Here is a 16,481-nt window from a genome sequence, read left to right on the forward strand (position 1 = left end):
AGAAGGTTTGAAATACCCTTCTACTATGCAGGGTCTCCGTTATGATGCGGGTTGAGTTATACAGCTCGACTGGTTTCGAGTAGTCCAACAAATCTGATCTATGTTATATTATTTGTACTAGTTTCGGAATAGAGAAAACATCATAATAGTGTTATACCAGTGCGCTCCGATCACGAAGTAGAAGAAACAAAATTGCAATAGAGAAATTTGCATTCCAGGGCAGCAAACCATGCATCAGCATCGCAGAATCCGCCCAATGCGCGTTGTGCGGGTGATATACTCCTTAACCCTTTCGCAACATCTATCCGGAGCCATCGTCCAAAACAGCTATTTCATGTTTATGGATCCAGCTCTCGTATACTGTCCTAGAGGTTCCTGTTCTTAAAACGTGCCTATATCCGCCACACATTATAAGTACATTGCGGGTCGCCTTTGCAATCAAAGTTTGCGCCGTGGGGATCGCCAGCCGGTTATTGTTTAGTTCCCTTGTATCGGAAAGCTCTTCGGTCACTGAGTTACCATCTCAAACTGCTACGGCAGACTGGTGTTGACCTGTGAGCAGTTGTAACATGGTATGCGTGACGAGATTCAAAGCCTGATCATTGAATAACAAGAAAATGCCTAGGCGCAAGTGGCCTACATCGCCTTTGTTCGGCAAGAAACGATTGAGTATTATATAATGAGGAAGGCGATAGCAAAGCCCAAGGCCTGGGAATAGGTATCTCTACTAACCATTGCTGGCGACGCCCTGCGGCGGTGCTGGCGATGAAGGACTGCATCAAGGGCAGCTACTGCGTGTATGGAGCTGTAGCGGCTCTAGGACTCCCTGGTACGTTAGTAACCCCTGTAAGTATAAATATGGTTTTTTGTATGGGAAAAGGTTGCTAGCAATGGTTCGGATGTAGCTTTTTTGATTAGGCTCAAGATGCACCAGTGCTATTAACTCGATCCCCATCCCTCACGTAAACAGGACTATATAGAGATTTACTGAAGGTTGAATTAGAGATGTAAATGAAGGAACTGGGCACTCCTACACAACGAATCACTATAGTCATTATAGGGGTGGCTGGACCCAATATTTACTAAGATACTACTTACAATTTGCACTTCATGGGGTTTTTTTTTTTTAAAACAGAACAGGTTGCGGGGACAGATATACTTCATTTCATATTTCCCCCAGATTTATTGGCCGTGGGAAGTACGCGAAAATGATCGCCTGGCCTCTTGTTTTGAATCTCGCTGGCTCTGAATCGTGCAGACAACAGGCAATCGGTTCCCAGATTCTGCGCCATTGGTGTGCATTACAATGGTATGTCTAAATGCAGGAACGGCTCCTGAACAAACCCAAGAACAGGGTAGCATGATATTAGAACAGGCTCTGCTGGCTGAAAGTTGTAAACCACAAGCCCATATGGCACCCTCGTGTCGATTTGTTACTAGCAACTTTGGATGAGTAGTTTATAAAAGCTCTATAGAATTGATGCGTAGCGAATATAACATAAGAATACAGATTCGATTGTATTACAGTCACACAGCTACAGCCACAACAACTTATCACAAAAAAGAAAAGTCGACAATGGATAAAAGGAAAACAAGGGGAAAAGATATCTGCGGAGATTTATCTAGACACATGAAAGATTCGGCGCTCAGGTTCTGGTTCTTTTGTCCCGGGACAGTCTAGCATGTATTGTGTACATTGGTTTTTGAGTCAATTGTGGGTCGGTGTGCGAGGGTGTTTAAACAGTCAGACCCAGATCGGAGGCGTAGGGGAGCTGGGATAGGTCACCGACGGAAGCGACGGAGGCCTTGCCAGAGAGGAAGGACTTGGCGGCCTGGATAAAAACATTAGTTTAAGTTTATATTAGGACATGTTTTGGAGAGATAAAAGACTTACATCCTTAACCTGCGCCTCGGTGACGCTGTCAATACTCTGGGCAACCTCAGCGATCTGGTAGGGCTTGCTACCATTGATAAGGCCGGAGCCAGTAAGCTCGAGGCCGGTCTCAAGGGTCTGGGCAGACTCGAGAGCGCGGAACTTGGCAAGGGCGGAGGCCTTCTTGATCTCATCGGCGGGGATTTCACCAGCGGCGGCCTTCTTCAGAACATCGACAACACTCTTGCCGGCGGAGGCGACCTGGTCGGCCTTACCATTGAGAGAGACGGCGAGGAGACCAGCATCAGAGTAGGAGAAGTTCTTGGTTGAGACGCCGAGTTGCGAGAAGCCCTGGGTAGCCTGGCTGAGGAGCGAGAAGCCGGGTGTCCACTTGATGGAGGACTCACCGCCGAGGAGGGCAGCGAGAACGGAAGCAGCGGGCTTGTAGGCAGCGGTGCCAAAGGCACCACTACCGGGGAAAGCAATCACAACGGAGTTGCCAGCCTTGGTTGAGATACGCTGCTCACCACCGTAGTAGGTGGAAGCGGCGTCGGACTTCAAGTTGCCGGCACTGGGCAGACCCTTGAAAAAGTCACCAACCCACTTCGAGAGCTCCGAAGAACTGACACCGCTACCGACGAGGGCAATGTTGGACTTGGCGTAGGCGTTCTTTGCGAACTCAGCAATGGCCTCGGCGGAGAGGGTCTTTTCGTACGGGACATGGGCGGAGGGTGAGATGCTGTTACCGAGGCCCTGGTGGAAGGCAACACCGTGAGCAGCATCGACAGCGATGGCCTCAGGGTCATTGGCGATAGCGACCTGTCTAAGTTTGAGGAGCTTGGAGACAACTTCGTCGAGCTCGTAGCCTTTGGAAATATAAGGCTCGTTAGCAATTCGAATACCAAGTTTTCACCAGCTGCCTCCTCGGTGTAAGAGACTTACCAGGGAACTTGGTCTGGGAAGCAACTTCCGCCAACAACTCCACAAAGTATGGAAGGTCGTTTGCAAGGAATTTGGTCTTGAGAACGATGTTCTCCCGGGAATGTGTCGAGGAGAATTCACCACCCAGCAGCTCAACCTCCCGAGTGATCCGCAGCGCCGAACGTTTGAGCGTAGACTGTCAATTGATTAAAAGAAACGATTTAGCACGTTACAGTTCATCCAGAAATTTTGTGGGAAAGCTGTGAGACCAGCAATTGAGGTGTGGTGACAAACCTGGAAAGCAAAGAGCTCAAGGGCATCGGAGAAACCAGGGAAAGGCTCATAGCGGGAACCAGCCTTCGCAACCAAAGCGAGGGTACCAGTGACACCGGCAGGCTCTCTGTTCGCAACCTTCACGCCAGCAGACTCGGAAACGTCGTACTGGAGGCCTTGAGGAGCGGCAGACGCCATGCCCCGACGGCTAGCACTCTGGAGCGCACGGGGCGCATTTCGACTGATGGCGGACCGCGACAGCATCATCGCATGTGTGGGAAGACAATCAGGAGGAGAGGAGCGTAGGAAGCCGGTGAAGGCTCGACAGCAATTGGAAGGGTGGTGGTGGTAGATGGGAGGTGGGAGGGGGGGGAGAAGACGGCTCTCTGCTGGCTGGTGGTTTGACGACGTCTGAAAAGCTTCAAGTTGATGCCGGCGTTGTGATTACTCGTTTTCTGATTGGTCCGAATTGCGAGCGCGGGCGGAACCGGTACTCCTGATCATATGACATCAGGTGACCGCAATCGCACGTGAGTCGTGGAGAGCTGCGATAAGAGAAAAAAAGATGACAAGACAGCAACTTGAACCTGGAAAGCAGCTGAGACTCGCGAATTGCTAAGAATTCTACTTGGCTGAATTTCTCATTTTCACACAATCTCCCCATGACCTTCTCGCGGTGACCACCGTGCTCCTTCTAGGGAATTGAAGCTGGAGGATTCTCTAGAAGACTAAAAGATGGCTTCGCAGGTATGCGAAATTACGCAGTTTAGATACAAGAGACTTTCTGCATGTGCTGACAATGCGGATGACAGTATGCTGCGGAGCTCTGCATGCTCCTAGTCGAAGATAATTTTGGCGAGCTCTTTGGTGTATGTTGAATTCGGCGACTCAAGGGTTTGCCTGTAGTAGGATGGCAGTGTTGGCTGACCTTGGACTTTTTGAAAATGGCAGCGCCTATTCTCGACTCTGCATCGCTATGAACGACTCACTCTACAGCGACTGCTAAATTTCACCCACCTTTCCGAAAGCCGGGTCCGCGCGGCGCTCGTTGCCATGATCCAGCACCATCTCGTGTACTTCTATACTGCCGTCGAAGAAGGCGGCGTTACCTATTACAGTGCGAATATACATGCGGCATACTACCTTACCAGGTCTGGGAAAATATTGGAACTTGTCGAAGATCGACTAGGCAAATACGCCGCTACTGTCATGTCGACGATCATGTACCTCGGTCATGCCCAAGTAAATCACCTCGAGACTCTACCGGAGTTACGACCCGACTCCCCAAAAACAAATGGGGTCAATGCGGAACAAGAGGACCTGGTGGAAGAAGAAACGGAAGTGAACGGGGCAAATGGCGAGCATGCTTCAGAGCAGCCAGCACTTCTCCACCCAACACTGAAGGCTCTAGCTGGGCATGGATATATTGTTCGTGTTCGGGAAGCACACTTTCAAAGCCACGATGATAATATCCTGGCTATTGAACGGCAAATAAGAGCAGGAGATTCGGCGCAAGGCCTGAAGGGGAAAAAACTGGAAGAGTATGTGTTAGAAAAGACGGCCGAAATGCTCAGAGAAAAGCTGGACGGGGACCTCACACGTGGATTGGTCGTTAATGGAGTACCCCGGGGGGTCAAACGGAAATGCCCCAATGGAGTTATAGACGATCTTGATAATAAGAAGGGGCGATTTGACTACGACGATCTCGGAGGTGGAGAGGAGGAAGAGAATGAATGGTTGGACGACGAAGTCCCCATGGAGGTATGGCCGCAATCTCATCCTTACAACTTGGTTGCAACAAATCTGACACTACGTCCACCAGTCCTCATTAACAGTCCGGGTGAACTATGAAAAGCTGGATGTTGCTCTTCGAAACCGGCGCTTCCTGGAATTTGCTGAGCGTGACGCGCCGCCAGAAACAGCACAGGTATATGACTACCTCCTCCGCCGCATTGAATACCAAACCACCAAATGTCGGGATACAGTTGAGATTCCTCGTGAAGGCGAAGAAGGCGAACAATACTCAGTGTCCATCCCCTTGAGCGCCCTTGCCCAGGATATCGACCCATACCTTGACCTCACAGGGTCCCTAGGGCCCACAGAAACCTCTACGAACAATCGACTCGGTAAACGCCCGTTGGATGACACCGTAAATGGTGACGATGATGGCGACGATGATGGCACCAATGGGAGCCGCACCTTTGAAATAGACCAACACCTCTGCCTTCTCGCTCAACCACCCCTTAACCTCACCTCCAAGCGTTTAAATGGCGGCATAATAACCTGGACCGTCGAGTTCCGTCACCTAGCCCGCAAACTCCGCCACCTCGAACTCGAACGCATTGTCGAAGCCCGCTATGGCGACGTTGCCCTCCGCGTCCTCCGCGTCCTCCAGGCAAAGGGAAAACTGGACGAAAAGCGCCTCCAAGAAATCAGTCTCTTGCCCTTCAAAGACCTCCGCCAGGTCCTCGCATCCATGCAGACAGGGGGCTTTGTCGATCTCCAGGAAGTTCCCCGTGACGCACAACGCCAGCCTTCACGCACTATCTACCTCTGGTTCTACGATCCAGACCGCATCCGCAACAGTATCCTGCAGGACACATACAAATCAATGTCACGATGCCTGCAACGACTAAGATTTGAGCGCGGACGACTGAAGGATTTCCTCGAAAAAACGGAACGCAGCGACGTTAAGGGCAACGAAGAACTATACCTTTCCGAGGGAGAATTGGAGAGGCTGCGTGAATGGAGAGCCAAGGAATCGTTGCTGCTTGGGGAAGTTGCGCGGTTGGATGACATGGTTGCTGTGGTGCGGGATTATTGAGTTGGCATAGCTCTCTGGAATTTGGAATGGAGTAACGAGCAATGAGAATATTGAAAAAAAGTTTCCTTTCTGACTTATGTATCTTTACCCTGTGTTTAGGGAAATGCCAGTCGTCTAGACGGCCACTATGAATAGCCATTCTTGGGTCTAAAATAAAACGGGAAAGTTAAATACATGGGAATAAACCCAGGGATAGTGAATTGAATAGATAATTGTCCAAATGCAAGGCCCTATCAGTATATTGGGCTATAACAAGGTAGCACTAGGTCACCAAGAATGGTGGGTGGGGGAAAAGAAACAAAGGTGAAAATCAAACAACAGTCGAAGATGAGAACGGATAGACATTATGCTTGAACCATGAACACCAGTAATCAAACCACGACGTCCCACCAGTTGCGAATCCGAGAAAACAATATGAGGGGAATCAACGAGCAAAATCAGAAAACCTCCCTAACCAGACCAGATACGTACAAAAAAAAAAAAAACTATAATTGTCTCATGGTACACCAAATTTTCACCCCACTCACTCTGCCCGTCTACATATCGCGTTCAAGCCATCTCTCATAAAGAATACCACGTAAACACAACCCACGATGTGGAGGCCATGACTGAGTAAAGTTGGCCTTTATGATGACGGCTCTATAGCTGAAGCCTGAGCGTTGTCCTGCTCGAAGTTGTGTTTGGCCGTCTTGGGATCGTTGGGGGACGTTGTTGACCCATTTGGTACACCGTTTGTCCTGTCCTTGGCATCCTCGGTGCTTTGACCCGTTCCCAATTTGGCCTCAGCAGCTGCGAGTTTCGTCTTCGTTGCGTCGAGTTCCGCTTTGAGTGATTTTATATAGTCAATGGCCATCTCCACTGTGCTAGCTTTGCTGATCGATTGGTTTCCGGCCTTTTCTTTCTCCTTGTCAGGCTTCCCGTTGAGAGCTGCTGCTTCCTTACTTTGTTTTATTTGCACATAAGCAGCCGGAATGAGAGTTTCAATCTCTTTGAGAGCGTTGTTTATGCGATTCCGTCGTCCCTGCTCTGCAAGCTTGTGATTCGTTCGCTTTGAGCTTAGGTTCTCAGCCAAAGTTTCGGGGTAAGAGACACCAGGAAGAAGGGTGCCGTCTATTATTTGCTGATAGTTCGACTTCAAACCGGCAAGAAGCGTCGATGGTGTATCACCGGACACCAATGGCTGTATGTTGGGGCTAATTTTAGGCCGCAGGCTAGGACTGGGGTGCGCTGAACTAAGACTTTGCCGCTTTCTGTTCACGGGCCCGAGCTTCGGGGTTTCTGATTTCCTCGCAACTGGGCCACTAGGAGAGGGCATGGCAATCGAACGGGGGCTAGGCGCGACAGAGGCTGGATTTTTTTCTGAAACCCCGGCTTGATGAGACTCCGATTGCGTCGTACCATTAGCTGATATGCTTGGAGACGTTGTACTGGTCGTGTCTATGCGAGACATTTGGGGCCGGAAGAGCTGCGCAGACGGAGTTGCTGCCTCAGGGAGAACAACATCCTCCATGACATCGTCATGGTGTTCAGTCACGGGTGGTTGGGTGGGAGTTAGGTTATGGTCCGACACGGTGCGAACATGTGGCGACCGTTGAATGCGCATCAGCATCGCCGGCGTCGCTGGCTCGCTGCTGTTCTGCTGTTGACGGGTATGCGGAGTAATTGCGGGTGACTTCCGGGCCGGTGGTAGCGCCGGTGGTGGCATTAATGGCTCAGAGAGTGGCTCAGGAGACACTGAATCCTGGCCAGAGCTCTCAGCGCTGCCATAGGGGGGTCCATTGCCGTTTTGGGTTTGCGATGTAGGGTTCACTTGGCCTTCTGTAAGGGAATTCATGACCTCATCCGTCAAGCGAGATTTCGTCCGCATGGGTCGCACCGAAGGAGATTGCTGTTTCTTAGCCCGAGAGATGAAAGTTTTACTGGCGGCCGACGGCCGCCGCCTTTGCTTGCGCGCCACACCAGGCGAAGATGGAGCAGATGATAAATGAAAGCCATTATCGACGGGCGAATGGACAAAGTTCACTTCAGTGAGCGGACCAGAATGAATGGGGAAACCGTTCGAATTGGTATTTTGGGCCTCGATCGCAGGTGAACTAAGAGGACTGAAGTATTCTCCAGGGATGGTATACTCGGGCTGTCTGAATTGAGATTCTAGAGGCGTCATAGCGGGAGAAACAAGAGGGGTGTAGAGGGCCTAGAAGAGAGCAGGTAAAAACGCATTAGCGACTGAGGTTTAGAATATCAAGAAGGATAAGGGACTTTGATTCGCGCATACCTGTTCCTCCATCATGCGAGAATATCGATCGTACATCTCCGAGTTATCACCCACGCGCTGGGAGTAGGGTGCTGCATTGCCCTGAAGCTCAATACTGTTGGGAGTCGGCGGAATCATCATCTGGCCCTGCGGAACATAAGTCTGAGAGGTTGACTGCGACTGTTGCTGTTGCTGTTGTTGTTGAGAGGCGTGGAACATTTGGGGTTTTTGGGCATAATACGCCGGTGTCATTGGGCCATTCGAGTAGGACGAGCTATGCGGTACTCCTTGTTGCCCATGGCCAGGCAGTTCGACAGGGAAATCGCCCATCATGCGGGGGTAAGATTGCGATTGATCGGCAACACCATTTGGATCCATGCACATCATCTGCTGTTGCTGGGGTGGTGCGGTTGAGGTGGCCATCGCAACTTGGTGAGCGACGGAGCGAGAAGGGAGGTGATCAGTCGGTCCGTGCTGCCCCTCCAGATCCGGGAACTGCATTCCAAACTCAAGGAAATTACTGAACTCATCTTCGGCGGGTGCAGGCATGTCCGACCAGGACATTGAGGGATCTTCTTGCTCCATGGCAGAAGGTTCGTTTGAGTGCGAGAACTTGTGCTTGGTTTCAGCGCTGGTGGGTTTCCCTTTCCCCACTGCTGTTGTACTATTTGAGTACGGTAACGCAGGTCGGAGATATAAGTAGTGGTGGAAGTAGTTCGGGTCGAGACAGAGTTTGAAGAAACAGCGACGGTAAGCAGGGGAGAAAGGCGCCGAATGCTAGTTTCTAGCCCCAGCAATTGAATATAACAATGAGCGAATGGATGAGGGTGAGGGAGTAGGTGTCAAGCAACGCAGAAGAGCATGGTGGATATAGTATAGACAGTCCACAAGCGAGGAGAATAATCAGACAGCAGAAGCCGGGCTGATATGTTCCAGGCGATAATAAAAGACCCTCCGAGGAACGAAGCGAGAGAGCGACAGAGCGTGGGGAAGGCCAGGTAGGAGAGGTAGGATGAGGGTTGGAGTGGGAGCCAAAGTCGCAACGGAGTCGAACACGAGCGAGAACGCCCGGCTCTAACTTCGAACGCTTAATCGCTACTGCGCCCACAGTCCCAGGTTCAGTTACCACCTGCTCCACTGGGAATAGACGATTCAATCCTGGTCCTACACTCATAAATTGTCTTTTATCTTGTTTGCCTTCCATTGGTCGCCCACGACTGCGCATCTGATTTAGATCTTCGCTGGGATTGTCGGCGGCTTGACGGTCTCTCCAAAATGGCAGACTTCGGCTTCATGATTCAAAACCTACCCTAGGCACGGAGCCGACCGGGCAGTCGCTTCTGGCAACCTCGCAGGTTCTGGTCTCTAGCCTCCTCCCCACCCATGGGCCATGATGGGTCCCATTCGGGAGAGCTCGACTGTTGGAATTCTACTCGGCTGGCCCGATTCGCTCCAGCAGCTGTGGCGAATCAGGCTTACTGAATTTTTTATCCTCTCGTCTCAGCGGAAGTATTGCAGATGCTTGAAATGGGGAGAAGTGAAACAGAGCATGCAATATTATTTAGGTTGGAGTCCTTTTTTGCAGCGTCGCGGCCTTCTCTGCTGCTGCGGAACCTTCTAGGGCGCTTTTCCTGGCGGCAGTTGCGCTAAGAGGTTTAATTTTTTAAATCTTGCCATCGGCTGGGCTGCGCTCACGATGGGGGGCACACTCGCGCTGGGGAGCTGGGGAGTCGGGACTCTCTCCAAACGGTCAACGACTTTCTCAGATTACACAGACTGCAGCTTGTAGTTAACTCCCCCATTGATCATGGCAACACCTCGCCCAGTGCTTCTGGTCGAACCCAGTGATCAGAGTTACTAAATCCTTCTGGCCGATCTTTTGCTAGTTGCGGAACCCTGCACCGACAGGGCTCGAAGTCGTCGCCAGCCACAATACGTACTAAAATTCACATCAAACAGCACCATTCCATTCATGAGAGAAAAGGCTAGTCCCCATGTTGAGAGCAGAGTGGCCACCTCTCTGGACGGGCGCATGTAAAATCTCAGCCGAAAATCTCAGCTGGGCGTGAAAAACAGTTGATTGGCACTAGCACTCAAGACAAGCGAACACGGCCCCTCATTTGCTATCGTGCTAGAGATCCCTCCAAATTGATATTGCATGATTCAGCCACTGAGGGAGCTCAAAGAGCTTGTCGGTTGGAAGAACCGACATCAACGCTAAGTCGGAAGGGGTAGTAGCACTACAGTGTGAGATCAGACTGGAGCCTGCGAAGTCGGAGAATATTAATCCCATGCGACGGTCAAGCACAAGCAGTCTTAAGCAGTCTTGGGCATCGACCTCATCCGATGCTCCTCCGAAGTAGGTCAGTAGACACTGAAACAGCAATCCCGGCCAAACCTGGTCCAGCAGAGAATGAGAGGATCATCAGATATGTAGTCTGTCAGCCCACCCTCATACGTATTGCTGTGACCGTAAGAATGCGGGGGTCTGGGAGGGGTTATCCAGGAACGTGACCACATCTGACAATACCAGACAAACCCACCACTTGGACTTCACTCTTCATCACCAACATTGACTCCATCTCTTCAATGTCTCTATCCCCTTCGCCTTGCATCTTCTGTTTAACACCTGTGGGTACGGCCTTTAATTCACCATGAGACCACCTGTCCCAGACGCCGCTCTTTCGCGCTCTCGCAAGCACTCCGTTGAACAACAGCAGTGGATTGATCCCCGCAGTACTACTCCATCTACTTTCTTTCTCTCCCGCAGTCCGCACCCCGATGGCTCCGAGCTCTCCCCGGTTGAATCTGATGATCCAAGAGATAGTATGTACGGGGTACAGAGCTTCGATGAATCGATCTCCGGTGCTTCGGGCGTAACTGCTTCGCTTCCGGAGCTGGACTCCCCGTCTGTCAGCAAGCCCGTCTCCGTTTCAGCCTCGCCTGCAACCCCTCAACAATGGAGCAACAATTTGGAGGAGGATCCCGGTTATGCGTTCCCAGAGACACATCAAAGCTCAACTATCAGGGATTTCGATTCTACTCACCACAAGAAGCTGGATGCGCCGTTTGCTTTATCTAACTTCACATCGCCTCGGCCTTTAACTCCGCTGAATCTTTTGAACCCCGACGAACCATCCTCCCTTCCAAGCAGCCCCAAGTCAATCACCAACCAATCCACGAGACACCTCGATGAAATCTCTATTACAGATGATCTCAGCAGTCAGGCTGTTGCTTCCGGTGAAGAAGATGAGGACTCTCGTCCCACGCTCAACGCGAGTTCCGACACCATGTCACAACTGATTATGCCGAGCATCACAATGCCTGATCGAAGACCATTTACTGACAAAGGCAGAGCACTTGGCCGGATGAAACTACTTTTGGCGGGGTCATCTGGTAAGAGTACACATGGACAGGCGTTTGATGTTTGAGAACTGACCGGCTGACACCTAACAAGGCTCTGGCAAAACGTCCCTCATCAAGTCCATCGTACAGGTTTGCGAAGACATTGTCCATGTTGACCCATTTGGTGAATCATCCTCTGCCCTGTCTCTTTCGCATCACGGTGGATCACCCCGCACCTCACCTCGGGCAACCCACGTCTCCACATACATTTCTGAGATCTACGCTAGCTCGAAGCCTTATCCCAGTTGGTGGTCAGATCTCGAAAACTCTCGTGTCCTTCGAAGACAGAAAAGCTCAGGCGAAGTTGTCCTCGAGCGCAATATTTGCTTTGTCGATATACAGGGGAGCCGGTTAAATCAGACCGGGCAGGTCGACGTCATTATCCAATATATCAGCCAACAGCTTCTCCGCGCCGCCTCAGCCCTTGATTCTTCGAATACCGACTTCCAAAACATGCTGGCAGGTAATGGAGGGTCTCAGGTTGACGCCATTTTATATTTCATATCAAAGGGTACGTATCCCACCCCTCTAAACGATGAATTAGATTTCATTGACTCACGGTTCTAGATACACTTCATTCTGACATAGAGTGTATCAGCAAGCTTAGCTCCTGGACTAATGTGATCCCCCTCATATCCAAGTCAGACTTATTGACTTCAGATCAAATATTAAACCTCAAATATGCATTTCACGAGGAAGCTAGAGCAGCTTCCCTGAAGCCTTTCCACCTTCTTGGAGAGACATCTTCGGATATTGATGAGCCTCCTTTCCCTGTTTCGTCGGCAAAGTCAATTGATGACTCCATCATGGATGCTAGTACATTGATGAGCCCTGACTACGTACAGCCGCTGGTTGCCTCCGACCTTGCACCTTTGGTCCACGTAATTTTTGACCGTGAAAATATCGCCTGGATCCGTCATTCGGCGGCCAACAAACTTGCACAGCGACAAAGAGAAATGGCAACCCGCCGACAAAATCCACTGCAGAATAATGCTTTATCTTTCTCTTCTAGTCGGTATGGACTTGCACCTAGTTATACGATGGCGCGGATATCCGATTACTCGAGGCATGAGGAGAAGCGCGCTCAAATCCAATTGGCGAAATGGGCATCAGATCTGCAGCAAAGTCTCCAAAACGAGCGAGAACGATATTCAGCACTAGCAAGGGGCGAGCGAGCTGTCTGGCTGACTGAACGACTAGGAGAATGTGTCGTAGATGGCTCCCTTGTTCCTGTCACGCAAACTCCTGACTTCTGCGGACTCGGTGTGCCAGCTGACAAACCAAATGGAGGCATTCTTGTCCGGACCCAAAATGGCCAAAGCGTTCAATATCATATTGCCAGCATTAGTCCCCTCGATCCGCTCGGTATCGTCCGGTGGTCTGAGGATCTCAAACAACGAGGCTGGGCCATTGTCCAAATTGTGGGCAGTTTTGGCGTTGTTGGAGGGCTTGCTCTCTGGCTAGCGAAGACCTGGGGTTTGTCTTCGCGAAGTTTCTCGGAATGGCGTTTTGATTGGTATTGCACCAGCGATTAGACCATTCTCAACAGCAAAAAAGGACCGCTAGACGACGACGACCTTCGTGTCAACATCTGAACAATCTTGGTCTTTGCGCAATGCGACTCTCGTTTCGGTCCTTCTAACGGTATTATGTCTCACATGATCACGAACATTTTTCCACTCCCTGTCTATCTTCCATTCTCATCAGGGTTGGCGTCTGGCGGTTGGTAGGCATGATATGATACCATGCATTTTGAGGCTCTTTACCCAGCCTCATACCCGGCGTTATTGATTCCCTCGTATCTCTCTTCCTATACCTCTTTCCTATACTATGCATTCTCACCTATTTCTTTTCTCTTTCGTGGCTATCAAACGGTTAAACCATGGGAAATCAAATTCTTACTCATTCGCCCCCAATGTTCTTGGAATGGCGCAAATTGACAGTTATATATCTGGAGCTTGGAGATAAATTGAATAATCTATATTGTTTTGAAGTTTCACCTACTTCCCTCGTATCTTTCTACAATCATATATAAGTTTCTTTCGGCGTGCTGTTCCTCCTAGACAAATTTGGCCTGGTTTGGTTTGTACACAATGGAATTTTTCGTACCCTTTAACGAAAAGCATCGAAAAGCGTTACCAATACGGCTGCCTGGGTGAGCAGCTCCCAGTCCCCGTAAACCTTGAAACCTATAAAACATTGCTTCTCTACCCTGTACGAAGCTCAACTATGATTTTGAGTGCCCCCGTTGAATTGGACTAGAGTGTGTTTACGCATATTCTATGAATATTTTTACAAAATGAGGTTGAGATAGAACAATCAGACCAATATTGCATTTGGTTTAATAAATTAAAACGCTCATAACGCCATTGAGATTGACATCGTTGATAACATGAAAGACATTATCTTCTGCCATTCCGTCAATTAAAGAAATAAGCCGAAGGAAGCAGTTTAGTGTCGTAAAAAAAAAGTTACATCTCGTTTTTATTCTTTTTTTCTTCGTTCATCAGTTGATTTAGTCAACCTCCTCCATGGCGCTCTCACCAGTTGTGGCAGCGGCGGGAGTCTCCTCAGTGGCAGTGGGCTCAGCCTCGGCCTCCTCGTCGATGTTCAGGCCGAGAGAAACGAGCTTGTGGATACGCTCAGCGAAGCTGGCAGGCTCATCAATGGTGAAGCCAGAAACTAGGAGAGAGGTCTCGTAGAGGAGCTGGGTGATAGACTTGACGGTGCGGTCGCCCTCGCCATCAGCCTCGACCTTCTTCTTAAGCTCCTTGACGATGGAAGACTTGGGGGAAATTTCGAAGGTCTTCTTGGAGGACATGTAAGAGCTCATGGAGGTGTCACGGAGGGCCTGGGCCTTCATGATACGCTCCATGTTAGCGGACCAACCGAACTGGCCGGTACGGATAGCACAAGGAGAGCCGATGAGCTTGTGAGAGACAACAACCTTCTCGACCTTGTCGCCGAGGATGTTCTTCAGGGCCTTGGCAAGGTCCTCGAACTCCTTCTCCTCCTTCTCACGCTCAGCCTTCTCCTCCTCGGTCTCCTCAAGCTCGAAGTCCTTGGTGATGTCGACAAGTTTCTTGCCATCGAATTCCTTGAGCTGAGTGAAAGCGTACTCATCAATGGGATCAACAAGGAACAGGACCTCGAAGTCCTTCTGCTTCAGGCTGTCAAGGAAGGGGGACTGGGCAACGGCCTTGATGGACTCGCCGGTGATGTAGTAGATCTGCTTTTGGTGCTCCTTCATGCGGGTGACATAGTCGGCAAGGGAGGTGATCTCGTCACCAGACTTGGTGGACTGGTAGCGGAGGAGTTTGGCAAGAGTGTTGCGGTTCTGAGCATCCTCGTGGATACCAAGCTTGATGTTCTTAGCGAAAGCGCTGTAGAACTTGTCGAACTGCTCGCGATCCTCAGCAATCTCGGTGAAGAGCTCGAGAGTCTTCTTAACGATGTTCTTCTTGATAACCTTCATGATCTTGTTCTGTTGCAGGGTCTCACGAGACAGGTTGAGAGGAAGGTCCTCAGAGTCGACAACACCCTTAACGAAGCCAAGCCATTCAGGGATGAGATCAGTAGCATCGTCAGTGATGAAAACACGGCGGACGTAGAGCTTGATGTTGTTCTTGGTCTTCTTGGTCTCGAAGAGATCGAAGGGAGCACGCTTAGGAACGTAGAGGATGGCACGGAACTCGAGCTGACCCTCGACGGAGAAGTGCTTGACAGCAAGGTGGTCTTCCCAGTCGTTAGAAAGGGACTTGTAGAAAGCAGCATACTCCTCCTCAGTAATGTCAGCAGGGTTGCGAGTCCAGATAGGCTTGGTCTTGTTGAGTTCCTCCTCTTCGATTTTGGATTCCTTGACGGTCTTGGTCTTCTTCTCCTTCTTCTCCTCATCCTCGTCGACCTCCTCGATCTTAGGCTTCTTCTCGTCATCACCCTCCTCCTTGTTCTCAGCCTCCTCATCAGGAACCTCCTTCTCGGTCTCCTTCAGGACGTGGAGGTAGATGGGGTAGGAAATGAATTCGGAGTGCTTGCGGACAACCTCCTTGATACGGCTCTCCTGGAGGTACTCGGTCTGCTCATCCTTGAGGTGGAAGATCATCTTGGTACCACGGCCAAGAGCCTCGCCTTCAGTGTCCTGAGTGAGAGTGAAAGTACCACCAGCGGCGGACTCCCAGATGTATTGCTCATCATCGTTGTGCTTAGAGATGACGGTGACGCGGTCGGCCACGAGATAGGCCGAGTAGAAACCGACACCGAACTGACCGATCATGGAGATATCAGCACCAGCGGAGAGAGCCTCCATGAACTGCTTGGTGCCAGAGCGGGCAATGGTACCCAGGTTGTTGATGAGGTCCTGCGAAGCGTTGTTAGTATGAAATTCGTTGTTAGAGATGAATTGCGACGAGAACTTACAGCCTTGGTCATACCAATACCGGTATCACGGATGGTGAGGGTCTTGTTCTCCGCGTCGGGGACGATGTCGATGCGGAGGTCCTTGCCCGAGTCGAGCTTGGAGGGGTCAGACAGAGACTCATAGCGAATCTTGTCAAGGGCATCGGAAGAGTTAGAAATGATCTCTCGCAGGAAAATTTCCTTGTTGGAGTAGACAGTGTTGATAATCAGCGAGAGAAGCTGAGAGATCTCAGCCTGGAACTCGAAGGTCTCAGCCATTGTGAGGGGTTATGATCTGTGCAGAAAAAGTAGATTTGTTAGCTATTTTTCTTCGGTTTCCTCGGCCAAATGCATCGAAGTGGCAATTGAGAAAATCCACAAAGTAGACTTCCCCGTACGTGGAACTGCCACAAAATAGGGCAAGCTCTGAAAAGAGAAAGCTCCTAGCAACGAAGCGGGGTTGGAAACTCAAGCGAAAGTGTACTACTTACAAAATCGAGGGGAGCGGTGAGAGGAAGGAGGGGCGACACAGACGA

General features: G+C 50.4%; 6 protein-coding genes across 6 annotated transcripts; 2 read left to right on the top strand and 4 right to left on the bottom strand.

Annotated features, from left to right (window-relative positions):
* Nucleotides 1-1,736: 1,736 nt before the first annotated feature.
* On the bottom strand, nucleotides 1,737-3,334 carry QCR2 (ubiquinol--cytochrome-c reductase subunit 2; the record flags this gene model as incomplete). Its single annotated transcript, XM_041693823.1, has 4 exons — nucleotides 1,737-1,832; nucleotides 1,895-2,739; nucleotides 2,816-2,990; nucleotides 3,089-3,334. The coding sequence occupies 4 exons, from the start codon at nucleotides 3,332-3,334 to the stop codon at nucleotides 1,737-1,739; spliced, it is 1,362 nt and encodes a 453-aa protein (XP_041559715.1).
* Nucleotides 3,335-3,802: 468 nt separating this feature from the next.
* RPC82 (putative DNA directed RNA polymerase III subunit Rpc82) lies at nucleotides 3,803-5,891 on the top strand (the record flags this gene model as incomplete). Its single annotated transcript, XM_041693825.1, has 4 exons — nucleotides 3,803-3,814; nucleotides 3,880-3,936; nucleotides 4,019-4,828; nucleotides 4,890-5,891. 4 exons carry the CDS (start codon nucleotides 3,803-3,805, stop codon nucleotides 5,889-5,891), a joined length of 1,881 nt encoding a protein of 626 aa, XP_041559716.1.
* Nucleotides 5,892-6,516: 625 nt separating this feature from the next.
* On the bottom strand, nucleotides 6,517-8,730 carry APUU_60571A (phosphate-sensing transcription factor PHO4; the record flags this gene model as incomplete). The annotated part of the gene is made up of 2 exons (XM_041693826.1): nucleotides 6,517-8,085; nucleotides 8,167-8,730. The coding sequence occupies 2 exons, from the start codon at nucleotides 8,728-8,730 to the stop codon at nucleotides 6,517-6,519; spliced, it is 2,133 nt and encodes a 710-aa protein (XP_041559717.1).
* A 199-nt stretch (nucleotides 8,731-8,929) lies between these two features.
* APUU_60572A (uncharacterized protein) lies at nucleotides 8,930-9,370 on the bottom strand (the record flags this gene model as incomplete). The annotated part of the gene is made up of 1 exon (XM_041693827.1): nucleotides 8,930-9,370. One exon carries the CDS (start codon nucleotides 9,368-9,370, stop codon nucleotides 8,930-8,932), a length of 441 nt encoding a protein of 146 aa, XP_041559718.1.
* A 1,429-nt stretch (nucleotides 9,371-10,799) lies between these two features.
* Nucleotides 10,800-13,085, top strand: APUU_60573S (uncharacterized protein; the record flags this gene model as incomplete). Its single annotated transcript, XM_041693828.1, has 3 exons — nucleotides 10,800-11,541; nucleotides 11,603-12,061; nucleotides 12,118-13,085. The coding sequence occupies 3 exons, from the start codon at nucleotides 10,800-10,802 to the stop codon at nucleotides 13,083-13,085; spliced, it is 2,169 nt and encodes a 722-aa protein (XP_041559719.1).
* A 980-nt stretch (nucleotides 13,086-14,065) lies between these two features.
* Nucleotides 14,066-16,224, bottom strand: hsp90 (chaperone Hsp90; the record flags this gene model as incomplete). The annotated part of the gene is made up of 2 exons (XM_041693829.1): nucleotides 14,066-15,907; nucleotides 15,967-16,224. The coding sequence occupies 2 exons, from the start codon at nucleotides 16,222-16,224 to the stop codon at nucleotides 14,066-14,068; spliced, it is 2,100 nt and encodes a 699-aa protein (XP_041559720.1).
* Nucleotides 16,225-16,481: the final 257 nt, after the last annotated feature.

Source organism: Aspergillus puulaauensis, chromosome 6 (assembly GCF_016861865.1).
Source record: "Aspergillus puulaauensis MK2 DNA, chromosome 6, nearly complete sequence".
Taxonomy (NCBI): domain Eukaryota; kingdom Fungi; phylum Ascomycota; class Eurotiomycetes; order Eurotiales; family Aspergillaceae; genus Aspergillus; species Aspergillus puulaauensis.